This window comes from Bubalus bubalis, chromosome 1 (assembly GCF_019923935.1).
Source record: "Bubalus bubalis isolate 160015118507 breed Murrah chromosome 1, NDDB_SH_1, whole genome shotgun sequence".
Taxonomy (NCBI): Eukaryota; Metazoa; Chordata; class Mammalia; order Artiodactyla; family Bovidae; genus Bubalus; species Bubalus bubalis.
This window is the reverse complement of record NC_059157.1, coordinates 20575928-20593515: the sequence shown is the minus strand read 5'-3', so window position 1 is coordinate 20593515 and position 17588 is coordinate 20575928. Positions and strand designations below refer to the sequence as shown.

At 46.9% G+C, this 17588-nt stretch overlaps 1 protein-coding gene across 18 annotated transcripts in view; it reads right to left on the bottom strand.

The window, feature by feature from the left end:
• Positions 1 to 17154, bottom strand: part of MFHAS1 (multifunctional ROCO family signaling regulator 1) — a 114926-nt gene extending 97772 nt beyond the window's left edge. For 4 of the 18 annotated variants that reach the window (XM_044937725.2, XM_044937714.2, XM_044937736.2 and 1 more), the window contains exons 1-2: positions 13916 to 17154; positions 8202 to 8314 (exon numbers count right to left, since the gene is read on the bottom strand). In XM_044937725.2, coding sequence (XP_044793660.2) covers positions 8202 to 8314; positions 13916 to 16913 — 3111 coding nt within the window. In that variant the 5' untranslated portion in view covers positions 16914 to 17154. Of the gene's footprint in view, positions 1 to 2526; positions 2551 to 8201; positions 8315 to 13915 lie in introns of those variants that run through there. The other 14 variants (XM_044937699.2, XR_003107565.3, XM_025279079.3 and 11 more) reach the window with 10 other exon arrangements.
• Between the last annotated feature and the right edge of the window lie 434 nt (positions 17155 to 17588).

Here is a 17588-nt window from a genome sequence, read left to right as displayed (position 1 = left end):
TGTAATTATTGCAATGACTAAACATTACATCACGTTATAATGGATGAATTAAGCTGGTAAATGCGTAATTACATTGCAAACAATGGTATTCCAATAGGCATCACAGAAGCCAATTAAAAAGATTACCCTCATTTTAAATCACAGAGTTAAGTTTTTATAATTCCCCAGCCCCCAAGTCCCACCATGTGACTGAGAGATTTGTCTTTTTCTAATTGCATCTCGACAGTGTCCTGAGCACAAAGAGGGATCACCACCCCTGAAGGAAATAAAATTGAGCATTTCCCAAAATTCTGGAAAGGAAGAATTTAGTTTAAAAACTATAAAATAATCTCAAAAGAATCAAAGGTCTGTCAATATATTGGAGAAGGAAATGGCAACCCACTCCAGTGTTCTTGCCTGGAGGATCCCAGGGATGGGGGAGCCTGGTGGGCTGCCGTCTATGGGGTCGTACAGAGTTGGACACGACTGAATCGACTTAGCAAACAGTACATCCACTGCTAGAACGTTATGTATACATACACACACAAACACACATAAGCACAATAGGTTTGTAATTGCCCATATGGAAACATGTCCAAAATATATTTTAAGTGACCAAAAGCATGGTACAGAACAATGAATACAGTATGATCTCTTTCAGGTTAAAATATATGCAAATACATATTTTATCTTCCTTGAAAGCAGTAACTAGAAACAGTTTAAAGATAAGAAAGGGGGCTGAGAGGGCCTTTTGCTTTTGACTATGTCATCCGTCTGCAGGTATTACTTTTTCATTGGAAGTAGAGGTTATATAAGAGAATTATGGTTCACTTTGTGGTCCCTCCTATTAATTCTCTGTATTTAGAAAAATAATAATGGTATTTCACTTAATCACAAAAGTAAAAGTGAAAGTAAAATCGCTCAGTTGTGTCCCACTCTTTGGGACCCCATGGACTGTAGCCTACCAGGCTCCTCCATCCATGGAATTTTCCAGGCAAGAATACTGGAGTGGGTTGCCATTTCCTTCTCCAGGGGATCTTCCTGACCCAGGGATCAAACCAGGGTCTCCCGCATTGCAGGCAGATGCTTTACCGTCTGAACCATCAGGGAAGCCCTTAATCACAAAGGAAGTCATCAATTCATTGTATTAAATTACATTTTTTAAAGATCGAAAAGGCAAACAAGCCAGAAAACAAGACCTTAAGTACAATGGGCTTTAGGGCAGGCCACCCCAAAATACCCTACAGTGACATATAATTTTGAATTAAAGTTACTTAAGAGACAGCCAATGCAAGGACACTCTGACCCTCCTTTGTCCTTCCTGAAAGTAGGATATAAATCTCCCAGGTGAAAGGTGCCCACCTGTATCAGGAGGTAAAGAGACATTCTGATCACCGGAGATAGGGAACTCGGGGTAAAGAAGGTATATAAACAAACTCTACTTAGTTTCATCATGAATTAGTACCAAAGCCTAAGCTTGTCTTGTCAGTTCTTCACAAATTTGTTTCCTTGTCTAAAAAATATATAAACAGCCAGCTTTGGTTACCTCTTGGATTTCATATCTATAAGATCTCTGTCCTTATGAAATTAAATTTGTTTTTTTCCTATTAATCTGCCATGTGTCAATTGTTATTAGACTAGTCAAAGCAACCAAGATGAGTAGAGGGAAATGTTCCCCTCCCTGACAGTTTGATAGACAAAAGGTTACCATCCTTCATATATAGAGTTAATATAAACTGAAATCTGTGATTATAAGAAATGACTGTGATTTAAAAAAAAATATCAATTATCAATAAGATGATCCCAAAAGGCATGATCAGACAATCCACAGAGAAAGCAACACAATAGGCAACATTCATTTAAGAAAATAAGCATGTTCCCTAATTAAAAATCTGATATATCAGTGATATATTGCCTCCCATTCATTGTTAGTGTATTTTTAAGATGATGCCCAATGCTGAGGAAATGCAGTGAAATCAATCTAGCATCCCATGCAGGCAGCACAGTATTTCCCAAATGAAAAGCAACATAAGCATGTATCAAACATTAGACATTCTTTGCCTTTGACTCATTGAGTTTGCTTCTACAATTACTGCCCAAATAAGAGCCTTTATAAAGAAGTACAGTCATCACAGAATTACTCATAACAACAAAACTTGGAACTACTAAAGTGTTTAATGGTTAAATAAACAAAGGTAAAAATCCCCTTGATGTACTATTATGCAAGCATTTATAATTACCATGTAGCTACTAATAATATGAAACCATACTCACGGTAGCCTAGGTTAAGAAAATTGTTATTTACACAATATGATTATCACTATTATCACTAGATATTTTAATGGGCTTCCTTGGTGGCTCAGATGGTAAAGAATCCGCCTGCAATGTGGGAGACCCGGGTTCAATCCCTGGGCTGGGAATATCCTCTGGAGGAGGGCATGACAAATCACTCCAGTATTCTTGCCTGGAGACTCTCTATGGACAGAGGAGCCTGGCAGGCTACAGTCCCTGAGGTCGCATAGAGTCGGACACAACTGGGCGACTAAGCACAGCACAGACATTTTAATAAACCTAAAGGGAAAAAGATGAAAATAAATAGAGCAAAATGTGTAATTATGTTAGATACCAACATGACTATATTTTTTCCTCTTCACACTTCAAGATTGTAAATATTTTAATTAAAAAAATGCATTTTGAAAAGAGCATGAATGTAAATCACACTGTACTATGCTCCTATGAAAAAGAGGAGTTTTATCCATAAGCTGATCTGATTTCCAAATAGATCTTTAGGATTTCCAAGTAGATCTTTCTGGAATAATGGTAAAAACAGCAGAAGCTAATACCTATGGGATTCCTGCCACAAGTTAAGTGTCATTCAAAGCATTTGATTTGTATTAACTCAATCCGCACGGTCAGCCTGTGAGACAGAAACTATTATGACACCCAAATCACACAGCTACCAAGTGGTGGACTGAGGATTTGAACCCAGCAGAATCTCAAGAGTCCTTACAAATAACTGACATAATACATCCATTTTAAAATGCAACACAAAATTCCAAGGGTTTCAAGTCAAGATATTAAGAAAATGTAAACAAAATTAAAAATTTTTTAACATCTTGCACTTCTTAGGATTTCAATTAAAATGTAACCAAGTGTATTTTGATAAATTGAGAGGCACAGGGAGACACACTCCAATGGGGATATGAAGAAAGGTGCAAAAAAAATGCCATCAGAGTGATAAGTGAAATCCGAACAAATGAAGGGCATAAAATATGCTACTCCATCAGTGCAAAATTATTTTTAAAGATGGTATTTTCAGTTAGTCTGCAGTGTCACAAGAAAGCCTGAAATAAAGACAGGAAACAGTCCACAATAAAATGTTAATTGTGTTACAGCCAAATTTGCCTTTATCGCAAGATCTGTTATGGTAAGATTTCAAGTCAGGAAAATCGATGTTCTGGATACATTCCTAGGGATCACAAAGGCATGTGGCCATCTGGCTGGGGGAACATCCAACGTCTGTGTTCTCTCTGGACTCAGACATGGAGAAAGGGGCCCGGGGCACGCCTAACTGGGGATCACACAGGACAGGTGCTCTGTCAGCCCGACAGTGACTATGAGTCTGAGCAAATCATCTGAAACTAGTCTTAGGTCCTCTGAGCCATAAATCCCCTCCATGGTCTCAACAGAGCCCTGTTGGATGGACAAGGAATGAGCTAGGGCTGCCACTGCTAATTTGCTTCAGTCGTGTCCGATTCTGTGCGACCCCATAGACGGCAGCCCACCAGGCTCCCCCATCCCTGGGATTCTCCAGGCAAGAACACTGGAGTGGGTTGCCATTTCCTTCTCCAAGGCATGAAAGTGAAAAGTGAAAGTGAGGTTGCTCAGTCGTGTCCAGCTCTTAGCAATCTCATGGACTTCAGCCTACCAGGCTCCTCCGTCCACGGGATTTTCCAGGCAAGAGTACTGGAGTGGGGTGCCACTGCCTTCTCCATGAGCTAGGGCAGTGCTCCTGAAACTCTAGTTCCTGGGCCAGCAGTGGCCAGTGGCAAACTCTGACCAGGCCATAAATGAAACTTAACAGCAAGAAGCCTCTTCTTTATGACGACTGCTAACTGCTTTTGGGCACACACACCCACCCCCAAGGCATTGCCTAATAATCTATCTGAATGCCCTCCACCTTTTTAAGAGCCTTTCTAATTTAAAATACCCCTTCCCACTTCTCCACGGCTGACTGGGATGGGAAATCTTGCACTGAGCTGCAGTGCAGCCCTTTTAGGAACCCCTCTGAGACCTCACCGGTCCCCAGCGCCTGACCATGACCTCTGCTGACCTCTGTGCGGCAGGTCTATGCCTTATCAGACCCCAAATGTCCAACACTGAGACTGTGGCCAGCATGCAGTAACACAGAATGGACATTTAGGAAAGAAGAGGACAGAGGTGAGTCTGTGGGTCCTGGGGGGCAGTGGGTAACCCAACCTCGAGGAGCAGGGCGGGACAGTGGGTTGAAGCAGAGGTCAAGGCTGAGATCCCAGGGTGTTCTAATTCTAGGGAACCCAACCCTGTGAACCTCAATTTCTCCCCCTGAAAGTCAGGACAATGATAATACCAACCCTCTAGAGCTGCTGGAAAAATTCAATGACATCACCCATAAGAAGTACTTCGCATTGTCTCGAGAACATAAGAGGAACTCAAGAGTGTTACTGACTCTCATATTTTCTCCCAACCCTGTATCCCCAGAGTGACTGATGTGACGATTAATATAACAACCACCTCTATGCCATGAAAAATAAGAATCCCCTGGAAACAACAAAGTGAGGAGTCAAACAACTGCACCTAAGAGAAATATTATGTTTTTATTTTATATTTTCCTTCCCCATTAGCTTTTTTAAACTTGTTCGTTTCAAAAAAAAAAAAAAAAAGGAAGGAAAGAAAAGAAAGGGAGGCTTGTTCTGCTACCCTCAAGTTCACTGCTACTGTTAAGACGGTACTAATACAGTGTCAAGATCACATGCTTCATTTCGGAAGTGGAGAAGATCTAGGAATGTTAATTCTTAAATTCTGTCAACATTTAATAGCCTAAGAGTATAAAACCACCCCAACAAAGCATTCCTTAACAAAGACATCTCCAAGCAGCAGCCATATATTTTTAACATGACAGTATCCAATTTAATTTAGACTGTCTTTGGAGGCGGTTTCATGCAGTCTTTGGGGTTCAGAAATCACTGCTGATGTCAATTTGTCTCAGAACAGATGCAAATCCACAAATGACTCTGAGAAATGTAAAAGATTTCTGAAAAGGGGGCATTTTTCCCTCCTCAAAAAAGCTGATTCGTTTTGGAAGTTTTGAGAAATCCTCAGATACAATGCCTTTTCGTTTTTCAGCATCCTCTGAAGATCTGTCTGAGATTTCTTGCAAACAAGTGACCTGAACTATAAACAACTGCAAAGAATGACTATGTCAAGCAAATTCAAAATTATACCCAAGTTATCCTCCATATGACATTTCCTTCTAGAAAATAAAAAACCAGTGTTGTTTAGTCATTCCTCAAACATGCAATGAAAGTTCTTCATATATGATCAGATTCCACATGTACAAAAGTCAACAATTACACCAACTGAAATCCCATCTTGATTCCTCATGACCAAGGCCAGGTATTTTTTTATTCTAAAAATCCTAATTTGGCACAGACATCCATATACAGCAGGTACTCAACAGTGATTGATGACAGCATCCAGCTCATAAATTTATGATACACTTGTCTGTCTTTGGTAACGACCTAATTTTGAATTAATGTAATTCCCATCCCCTTAACCCTCATATATGCCTACAGCCTTGCCAATCCTGCCAGAGCTCTACTCAAAATCTATGTGGGGGAAAAGCACCGTCCAGAAGACAGTGATTACATGGTACTTATGTGTGCTTCTCTCCTGCATGTCCTTGGTGTGCCCGTCCCCCATTAAATCCCACATGCACAAAACAGACCAGAAGGTTTCTCTAGCATCAACACTAAGGAAGAGAACTCTCAAGGCAACCGTGCTAAAAGATGTCCATCAGTGTGGCATCTCAAGGCCCAGCTTAAGAATCCCTTCTCAAGTCCTGCCTTAGAAAGACAGTTGCCACAAAGAGCCTGGCAAAAGAATCCCAGACCATTCACCCCAGGAAGGAAGTTACCAATCTCATCGGCTCCTTCCTTCCAGAAACATCTGCCTTACAGTTGTGGCTGCAAGGCACTGTGAATGCACTAAATACCAGGGAACTGTTCACTCAAAACAGTTTATCTCAAATGGTATAGGTGCTCTTATTTGCAAAACAGAAAGAGAGAGACAGATGTAGAGAACAAACATATGGACACCAAGGGGGGAATGAATTGGGATTGATATATATATACACTATTGATACTGTGCATGAAATAGACAACTAATGAGAACCTAGCACAGAGAACTCTACTCAGCTCTGTGGTGACCTAAACGAGAAAGAAATCCAAAAAAGACGGGATATATGTATAAGTATAGCTGATTTACTTTGCTGTTAGCAGAAACTAACACATTTAAGGCATCTATACTCCAATAAAAATTAATTAAAAAAATAAAATGGAATATAAGCTGTTAAAAGAAAGTGTTCATTTCAAGCCTCACTGTAGATGCGAATGGGCACTGTTGTTCATGGTGCCGGAGAGTACTGATGTGGCCACTGTAGATGCGAATGGGCACTGTTGTTCATGGTGCCGGAGAGTACTGATGTGGCCACGCTGAGACATCGCTTTTGCTGTCATCACAGTCATTTTATTGCAGAGGTGACAGGATACCTGTGACCTGTTTTGCTAGGCTCATGAGTGAAAGCTGGCTGGAACAAAACTTTCCAGCATTAGAAAAGATACAGGAACAATCTACCTTAGATCATTTGCCAAAACAGCAAGGTACTTCCTACAACTTCCAGGGCCCTCAAGTAAATTGCATAAAGAAACTGGACCCCAAAGATTACAGATGGAGAATTTTGGAAGCAATTCCATGTTCAAGTGGAGATCAAACAAGACTACCTCAAAAGAAGTGCGGGCGGACTAAAATGGTAACTGTTATCTTAGCAAAAGCTCTCTTTAAAAGGGTTATCTTGAAGACGATGACCCATACATTGAGGAACCAAGGTGATAGGCAGTAGAAGGAATCATAACATGTGAATTCTTTAAATACTTTGAATATTCTTTAGAAGTATTTAAACACTTTAAATACTTATGCTGGGGTTACTCATGATTTTTTTAAAAAAATAAAAACTATATTGTGTTTAAAAATGGTTAATATCACGTATGTGAATTTCACCTCAATAAGAAGGAGAAGGAGGAAGAGCAGCAGGACTGGACTCAGGAAGCCAGCCCACCCAAAAAAGCAGAAAGACAGGCAAGAGCAGTCTTGATACAACTTAATACAACTTCCTTTCTCCTTCTCGACCTTCTCCCACCCACCCTTGTGCGCAGATTTGCAAAAGCAAAGGAAACAGCTGGTACGGCCCGGGTGCCTAGGACTGCCAGTCCAGAACAGGAAGTTCCTTCCTGAGGCGGTAAACCAGGCTCCAGGCTTGCAAAGCCCATGCAAACCTCTGTGCGATCTCACCAGGACCCGAGGGCCTCTCCCCTGCTCCTGTGCTCCCCGCTCCTGCTTTCCTTCTCCTTCTGTATTCTCTACTTTTTTGTAAACAGACAGCTAAAGAGAAAGAAGTTTGTGAATGGCTTTTCACTAATTTACCCTTGGAGAAACAAGGCATCATTATTTGCATCTAAGAGATTAGGTTAAGGAAGGACAAATGAGAAAATGTTTTCTTGCTTTCAGAGCCAAGAAATATAAAAATAACTTAAAAAGTTTTCTCCTCCCTTTCCACAAATAAGTCAGCCCTGCTGGCAATGGTGTCTGGGAGTCGTTACCATAGCCTGTAGCATGTGGGAACCAGCGCTGCCTTTGTTACAACCAGCAACTCTTCCATGGTCTCCTCTGAACTTAAACCAGCAAGAACTCTGGAAGGAGCTTCTGGAAATCAACAGCACTCCAAAGAAGGCAAAACAGCGGGTATCCACCACGGCAGACCCCTTCTTTCCTGCATCACCACCGTCACACCTTCATTCTCCTTACCATTTATACTTTCCCACATCTACAGGACAATGTCACGGGAGGGTCAGGGGCTAGTTAGAAAGGAAGAGCTATGATACTGGAGGGAGGGAAACATCTATTACCTCAAAGAGCGTGACTGCAAGATCAGGTGGTAGAAACTTTCTGAGGCCAACGTCCACGCTTCTGTCACTTTCGCATCCTGATAAGCTGCCCCTTGACCGCTCTTCCACCATCTCTGTAAGGATCAGGAGGATGGACACAGAGGGCAAGGACTGATGTGCCAGAAAAATCCCAAGGGAAAACTATACATGCTTCTGAAAGTACACACTTTGAGAAAAAGAACATCACAAGCAACCTACAAAAAGCACTTGGCCGAGGAACCAATTAAGAAACACTAGAATTTCTTGAGTTTTTGAAAAATACCCAATCTGCTTTGAGTCCCTTCTACCTGCCCAGCCCCATGCCAGGCACCACCTGGGGAGCAGTGCGCAGTCACATGAACCATCAGAAAAGTGAGGGTATAACCACAGAACAAACTGCCATGCTGTACACAGAGAGGGCCTTGACGGCTTGACAAAACATGTCATTCACAGTCATAGAGAACGAATATATGGATATCAAGGGGGAAAGGTGGGGAGGAAGGAACTGGGAGACTGGGGTGGACATATATACACTATGATACTGTGTATAAAATAGATAACTAATGAGAACCTACACGATAGCCCAGGGAACTCTACTTAATGTACCGTGGTGGCCCGAATGGGAAAGAAATCCTAATGGGAGAGGATATATGTGTATGCACAGTTGATTCACTTTGTTGTACAGTAGAAATATAACATTTTAAAGCAATACACTTCAGTAAAAAGTAATTAAAAAAAAAAAAAGAGAGACAGGTCATCATATATATTTGGAGGATATCTGAGATGCCTGTCAATCACTCTGGGTTCCCGAGGCCATACAGTCTTGAGGCATAAGCCAGGACGGGAGGGTCAGCTTCATGATTGCTGGAGCAGGACTGGAGAAGGCAGCCAAAATGGGGCCTCCCAGCCCTCCCCTCTAAAGTGAAGGTAGCCAGCTCGAGAGGACGGGAAACCCAACAGCAACCAGCACTGGTTTTGCAATCAGAGCAGCTGAACCAGGGGGAACAGAGGCCTGGCTGAGCCTGCCCCAGGCAGAGCCTGAAACACAAACCACCCTCCTCTCCAGCCCTGGGCTCAGGCAGGCCATGGCTGTAGCAGACAAGAGAGGGCAAGAGATGAGGCCAGCACTGGTCCTCTGCTTAAAAATAAAAAACCCTCCCTGATGGGTGGATGGTCAGATCCTTAACTAAAACTTCCATGGAGAGAAGCAAGTTAGTAGGTGAAATCAACCAGAAATGCTCACTTCAATATCAGCAACCACCCTCCCCCCACCCCCACCCTCACATTCCCTACCCCTAGTACATGGAGCAGAAGCCCCTCACTTCCTCCAGATGCTGAAAAACAACTACTTTCCGAGACAGTCTCCCGCCTGATGCTCAAAACGACCCTGTTAAGTAGACCCTATACATTTTCTAGGTGTCCAGATAAAGTGAATGAGTAAGAACTAAAATAGGTAAGGTTTGGGACATGTACACACTGCTGTATTTAAAATGGATAACCAGCAAGGACCTAGCGTAGAGCACAGGGAACTCTGCTCAATGTTATGTGGCAGCCTGGAGGGGAGGGGAGTTGCGGGAGAATGGATACATGTATATGTATGGCTGAGTCCCTTTGCTGTTCACCTGAAACCATCACAACATTGTTAATTGGCTATAGCCCAATACAAAATAAGTTTAAATAAATTCAGGTTGGATTTCCTGGGGAATAAGATGAACAGGTGGTAGAGGATGCACAAAACATCTGTTAACAAATTAAAAAATACTTTCTCTAGGCACTTCTAAACTGCTTGTGCATAGATGGACTTGAGAGTTGATTCTAGAATTTGAAGGAGAGGCCTTGAATATTTAAAATAATTTGAACACTCCAATGGCCTTTCAAGTCTTTGAATTCTGTTGTGCAGGGAGTTTCTTTCTTCCACCGCAAGATGAAGGTTTTGATTTTTATGTGAAACAAAGTCCAATAGAGTTCAAAGAGGACTCACCACAAAAATAAAAGCTGAGCGGCATCAATATTAATAATGCCAAACTAAAGAGATATTTAATAACCTTTGTAAAATTAAAAACAATGACTAATTCAATCCAAGCAACTAGGTCATGCTCAAATTCCAGTAAATCTAAAAGTGAGATAGAATAAGGCAAGAATTTTGCTTTGCTTCAGTGGTCAAAGTGAAGGGCCCATTCAAGGGCAAGGTCACAATGAGAACATCAGAGGGACAAGTGTGGGGCTGGGGAGGGACGCTGGGACACAGGACAAAGGGAAATGACCACAAGAGTACCACCTGGGAATCTGACAGAGCATCTGAGTATCAAAGGGAGAAAAAACTTCTCATAAAGACCAGTCATCTAGCAGACAGCTCAGAAGTTCTTACAGAAGCCACAGAGCCTCTGGCATGTTTCCTGCTTGGAGAAAACCAGTGAACAAGCTAACCAAAGAGATATTAGGACCTCCACAAACAGCCACAGAACAAGGCAAAACTGAGGGCTTCAGAGAGGTACAGTGTGTAAGAAATTAAACAGGGACAAAGGCACTTGACTAGGGAGAGGCAGCAAGGTGCTGGGCCACCAAGTCAATCAAAGGGATCAAATGTATAAACGATCATCTACCAGTTCTCTGCCTACCGCTTTGGGTGGCTTTCCAATTATTCTTAAGAACAACCTTGAATAATTTGGAGAGTAGGATACTTCAGGCAAAATCATACGTGGCCCAAGTTCAACTCACCAAGATGCGTTCTTCCAATTGCAAAACACACAGCATGCTTTCAAACACTGAAGTGGATAGCAAAGCACTAGAATCTAACATAGGTAAATACCCCACAAGAAGAAACTTACTCTAGGCCAAGAACATTCCACCGAGTTCCCTTGTTAAAGAGGCTGTCAAGGCTGGCAGTCAAGTCAGTATCTGCAGAAGGCAGGTAAGGACTCACACCTGACACGCAAGCTGCATCCTGGGCCTCCTTTCAGTTTGCAAAAGCCTTTCGTCACTCAACCATTTATTGCCAATGAAACAAACAGGTGATTTCTCTAACAATGTGATTAGATCTTTTTAACAACAACTTTTAAAAACTAGCAGCCAGGGGACTAAGGACTTTCCAGAATACTGCCATTTCTTTTGTAAATCAAAATAAGAAAAGAGAAATCTAGCATCATACTTCCCAAGGCCAACTACCTTAGTGCAGCTCAGGCTAGGAAATTCAGTGTCCTATGGACAGAGGCAGAGCAAAAATGGGCTTTTCACACACAAGAAAGAAAAGGTAAGATAATAATGCAACTTTGTTTCTTCTTCATAATATCAAAGGAAACACTGATTAATTTCCTATTTAATCTTAACAGCTTGAAGTTGAAAAAAACTAAAGAGCCAGTGTTTCTTTCACCATTGTATATAAAATTGTTAGTTTACAAGAGAACTTGACACTTCAATAAAATGTAAAACTAAGTAACCAACTTTTTTAACATCTCTAAAAGCCAAATGACTTCTTAAAGAGAGGAAAGGCTAAGGAGAGAGCTTTCAAAGGTTTCTGCTGAGCTACAATATATTTTAATAAACTAGGGACTTGAGCATATTCTTAAATGTATGCATGCCTTCATTAACTGAACACCCAATGTTAGAATTCTGTTCTTATATCACCTTCTAGCTTTTTCTTATTTTAGCTCTTCTAAATCTTTCAGAATTGTGACAAATACTAACAAATGATGGCTATCACAGAAAATGATAAAAGAAGAAAATGCTTTTCCCCCTTGTTTTCTTAATGTAATAAATGTATTATAATCATCCTTTTCCCCACTACTTTGTACTCTCTGCTATGTTTGGAAGAAATATAGTCCTAAACGAAGCAAAAAAGGTAATTTCTTTTTCTGACCATAAATAAGACAGAAAGGTTTAGTCCATATTATAAAAACAGCTGATGATTTTTTCCTACTCAGTATTTAAGATATTCTGACAGTTTTCAACCATTTAATTGCTTTTTACATTGAATCCTCTTTTCCCTACAGATGGATTGTAAACCAGGTGAACCTCCTTTGAAAGACAAAAAGGCAAAACAACAATAGGAGAATGGGGGGGGGGGTCCTTTCTGCATCTGGAGGCGAGCTTGTTTGTGGACTTAAAAAATAAAGAGCTGAGGTTAGAAAAAAAAAATCAGCCTCATTGTTTACTCTTCAAAGTTCTTGGAATTCCTCTATACAGATCCTTACTTGTTCAATAATTTCTGTCTTTCCCTTTGTTGTTAATAACATCAGTTTTATTAATGTTCCACCTTTGCATTAACAACTGCCTTTACATAGCTCTTTCAATAATCTGCTCTGTGAATATGTAACCCTTAACCTCCTTCTTCAATTTAGTGGCACAATAAAGAAGTAGTTTGCTTTCATGCATAAAAGACAATGGCAAACATAAAACTGCAGAGGCTACCAAGTCACGAAACTGATGAGACACTAGATAATACAGAGAATGGAGGCTCAACTGACTGGTAACTGGATATGGTAGCTTTTCTCAAGCTGAAGAATTACACTCAGCCTAGATCTAGGGCAACAGGGAGATGCTACCTTCGGAAATATTGGTGTCCAATTCCTTCCCGATACTATCATAAGCAGCATTCAGACTAGGACAAAGATGACTGTGGTATGCAGTCTTCCATTTCATCACCGCCCCAATGTACTCGGGGGGGGGGGGGGGGGCCGAGGGGAGACACTGGCAATGATGCTATCATTGGGTTTGTCCTTAGGACACTTAGAATGTTGTTAAGCAAGCCAGCACCACAAAAATCAGAGCTGTTAAGAGAAGAATTCCAAATAAATGGACCCATTCCCAGACACTTAGTATACCAATTAACCAGGCTCACAAAATCCCCCTAGTTTTGGAATTCTTCCACTCACCTAAAACATTAGGGGGAAAAAAAAAAGTCTTCTGGAAAACACTCCCCAAAGAGAGGGGGAAAAAACCCCAAAACTTGTCAATTTCTTATCCATTCCATTTCTTACAAAGCACTTCCATAAAGCTCCACTCTCTAACACTTAACCAAAACCAGGCTTCAAGATGTCGGTAAAGCACAAAATTGCCAGGAAATACCCCCAAAACTCCCCTTAGAGATTTCAGTAATCTCTCTTTCATGCCCCAGAGTGTACTGGGTGAAACAGAGATCCCAGAACTGAGTCACGCCTTACAGACTGACATTTTTGTCTTTACTAATCATCATTCACCCTGATTACAAAACATTCTTCTCTGGAGTTTAAGAAAAAGGTGCAATAATTTCTACATTATGGTCACAGTCTGAACTTAAACAAAAGAATATGATGACAGATATTTCAAATTTGGAGCACCCCTTGGATATGTGTCTAACAAGCATTATAGCCCATGAATCAACATCAGACACCACCCATCTTCTGTGCAACCACATGAAATTTCCTTCCAGGAAAGGCGGGCTGAACTGGGAAGACAGAAAAGGAGATCCAAAATGTTTGGACCAGAATCCACTTCAGAAGTCTTTCTACTAGAAGAGTAGAATCCTAGGGACTGTATTTCATATTGTTCACATACTGACTGCCTCTTTCTGGTCCCCAATCCCCCTCTATTTACTTTGAAAAGCTTTGCTGGGAAGCAGGTGAGATTAAGCAAACAGTCTGACACAGGAGAAACAAACATCTTCCCCAAATGCATATTAAGACACCCCGCAGAAGAACCAGGTCCCTCTGACCTCTTACCTGGGAAAGCGTGTGGATTAGGCGACCCTCTCTTAAGGCACTTAGAACAGAGAATGTGCACGGTGTAGTGCAGTCCAGGCCATTCCTGAAGTAGGACATTCAGTTCCTCTACCAAGGGGGTTATGGCTTGCCATGCCGTCCATATGTTCGGTAAAGATGCGTGGCTGGCAATGGACAGGGTGTCCGGCTGCAGGACCCCCTTGGCAGGTCTGTAGCTCACCACCACCGGGACTTTCCCCCTGTAGGCGAAGATCTGAAGTTTGCCATCCGACCTGTGCACCACGTGGTTGTTGATCTGGACGCTGTAGCGGGCGAACAAGCCGGGTGGAAAGGTGAAGGGGAAACTGTATTCAATCTGCAGCTGCTCAGCCACAAAGGACTGCCCGGCCAGGTTGGTCCCATTAATCCAGGCTTCTGCATGCGGCACCTCGTTCTGCACGTAGCAGGGGAACTTGTACCAGGCCGTGGACCCATTCAGGGGCTTGCCCTTGGCTTTGTTGAGGCAGTAACAGAGTCCCATCTTCTCCAGCAGCTCCAGCAGCAGCTGCAGGTCCTGCTGAGCTTGGACGTGAGGCTTCAGCAGCAACCGGATGACGTGGGCTGGCAGGAGCCCGTGCAGCAGAAAGCCCTCCACGTAGTGATGGAGCTGGGTGGCCCGAAGCGCGTCCTGGCTCGGGGCGGGCGGCGCCATCAGCGGGGAGCTTTCGGCCCGGCCCTCGGCCTCGGCCTCGCCGCTGGTCCCCAGGAGCAGCTTGTGCAGTAGCAAGGAAGGGTCCCTCTGGAAGAAGACGTTGAGGATGTCGATGAGGCGGGAAAGGTTGTGGAAGACGTGCTCCTTGAGGGCCGGGCTGTCCTCGAAGTACAGCAGCTTGCCGCTCTCGTGCAGGTAGGAGAGGGCGCTCTGCAGCCGGTCCTCGGTCAGCCCGGCCTGCAGCCCCAGCCGAGCCGAGTCCCACCAGCTGAGCCAGAGCCGCTGCGCCTGCGGGGGCTGGAAGTGCAGCTCCTCCAGCACCTGCCAGGACCGCGGCAGCACGCGGTGTAAGTTGGGGAAGATTTCACGGTGCTCGGCCACAGAGAGCAGTTTGTCGCGCAGGCGCTGTAACTGGCGCGGGTCCCGGCAGCTGACGGGCAGCACCGGCGAGAGGATCTGCAGCCGGTGGTTGAGCAGGTACTGGAAGTGGGCCTTGCGCCGCCGAAGGTTCTTGTCCGACACCCCGTAGTAGGCTGCGTGAGGGCTGGTGGAGCGGAGCTCAAAGTCCCGGGCCAGCGCCTCGTCCACCACCTGGGCCAGACGGCTCAGTCCCTCGGCGTCGTGCTTCTCCTGCAGGGCGATCTGGCGGTGGATGTCCAGACACTTCTCCTCCAGCTCCTGCTCCCCGCACAGGTCGGCGTGGGTGCCCACGATGCACACCACGGCGTGGGGCACCCGGGCCCCCACCCGATGCAAGAAAGAGCCCACGGTGGTGGGAAAGCGGAGCGGCTCGTAGGTGGCCAAGTTCACCACCAGCACGTACAGGGCCCCTGGGGAGAGAAAGAAGGGCTGGATCACCTCGTAGCGTTCATCCCCGGCTAGGTCATACACGATGAACCGCAGGCCCCGGGACGCATCCGCCGTCCAGCTGGTCACCTCGATGCCCTTGCTGCCGGGAGGAGGTGAAGGCGGGTAGGTCTTCTCCTGGCCCCCTCCTCCAAGCTTCCCCTCCACTCTGTCCTCAGTGAGGCAGTGCCGGAGAAGGGTCTTTCCTGCCGCCTTCTGACCCATCAGAAGCAGTTTGAGGCGCGGCTGGACCGCCGGCTGGGAGTGAGCCAGCTCCTTCTGGTAGGCGGCGATGTACGGGATCCCCTTCATACAGACCTCGTAGGGGGGCTGGATTAGAGGGTTGTCCTTGATCTTCCACAGGCCCACGCGGGAGAGCTGGCCAAAGTTGTCTGGCAGCACGGCGATCTGGTTCCCCTGCAGGACAAGCTCCTCCAGGCCGGTGAGCTCGACGATGGAGTCGGGCAGGTAGCGGATCCGGTTGTTATCCAGCCACAGGGTGAGAAGACGGCCCAGGCCCGAGATCAGGGATGGCACCGAGGTGAGCTGGTTGCGACTAAGGTAGAGCTCCTCCAGGCCAGCCAGAGGCAGCAGGGCGGCCGGGAACTCCTCCAGGAGGTTGGAGGAGAGATTGAGCATTTTGAGTCGCTGCAGGCGGCTGAACTGGGCGGGCAGAGCCCGAAGCCCGTTGTTGTCCAGCATGAGGCTCTCCAGGCTGGCCAGCTCGCAGAAACCGCTCGGCAGGGTGCCAAGCTCAGCCCCACTCAGCCAGAGGATCTTGAGGGCACGCAGGGCACTGATATCCTCGGGGAGGCCCCGCAGCCGGTTGCTGGACACGTCCAGCTCCTCCAGGGCTACCAGCTGCAGCAGCTGCCGGGGAAAAGCCGTGAGCTGGTTATGGTCCACGTCGAGGGTGCGCAGGCGAGAGAGGCCGGCGAGGGAGTCTGGCAGGTGCGCCAGCCGGTTGAAGCTGACGTCCAGCTCTTCCAGATGGACCAGCGCACCCAGCTGGGCTGGCAGGGCAGGGAGCTGGTTGTGGCTAAGGTTGAGCTTCCGCAGCTCGCGCAGGGCGCCCACCGCCTCGGCGCCCAGGACGCTCAGCCGGTTGTGGCTCACGTCCAGCTCCGTGAGGTGGTGTCCCAGCTCGGCCACTGCCGGAGGCAGCTGGGCAAAGCGGTTCCGACGCAGGACCAGGACGCGGAGGCTGCCCAGCGCCGAGCCCAGCCCGTCGGGCACCTCCTCCAGGCCGTTGTTCCCCAGGTTCAGCACCTCAATGTCCCCGATGTTGGCCGGGAGCACGAGCTGGGGGGCGTCAGGGGAGTCGAGCTGGTCGGTTCCCGGGCAGCCCCCGGCCGAGCTGAGGGTGAGCTGGCGCAGGTTGCTCCGCAGCTTCCTGGCGCGCAGGGCGGCGTCCCGCCACAGCCTCACCGTCTTCAGGTTCCCGCTGTCCGTCCCTGCCATGGCGGGGCCCCGGGCCGACACCCTCGCGCGGGAGCCCGCAGCTACATGCCGCGCTGCGCCCCGGCGGGCGCCAGTCTCCGGGGCCCTTTCGCTCCCGTTCCTCCCTTCCCACCGGCCCTCGGCAGCCCGCGGCGGCGGGTCCTAGCGCAGCCAGCGGCCGGGTGCCCGCAGCTGGGGGGCGGCGGCGACGCGAGCAGCTCCGTTGGGCGCCGGGCGCACGGCGCGGGGAGAGGCGGCGGCAGGCGGGGAGCGCAGCTCGCATTCTCCGGGCTCCCGGGCCAGGGGCGCGCCGGGGCAGCAGGGCCGCCGCCCGCCCGCCGCGCCGCGGAGGATGCCTGCCGCTCCTCCTCCTACTCCGCCCGCCTCCGGCGCCTCGGGGCCGACTGCCGCCCCGCTACCCTCGCCGCCGCGGCCCCGCGGCCCGCAGCATCGTAGCCTGCGCGAGCTCCACGAGGACGGTGGCGCCCGGCTCCGCCGCGGGCATCATGCGGGCGCAGGGCCGGGCCGCCGCCGCCGCCGCCTCTCCGCTTCCCCGGGCTCGGGCGGGAGCGCGAGCCGCGTCCCCAGCACGGGGAGGGCGAGATCGGGAAGCAGCAGCGCCGCCCGGCGGAGCGGCCCACGTGACCGGCGGAGGCGCCGCGTGTTCCCGGCACCGCCCCGGGGGCGGTGGCCACG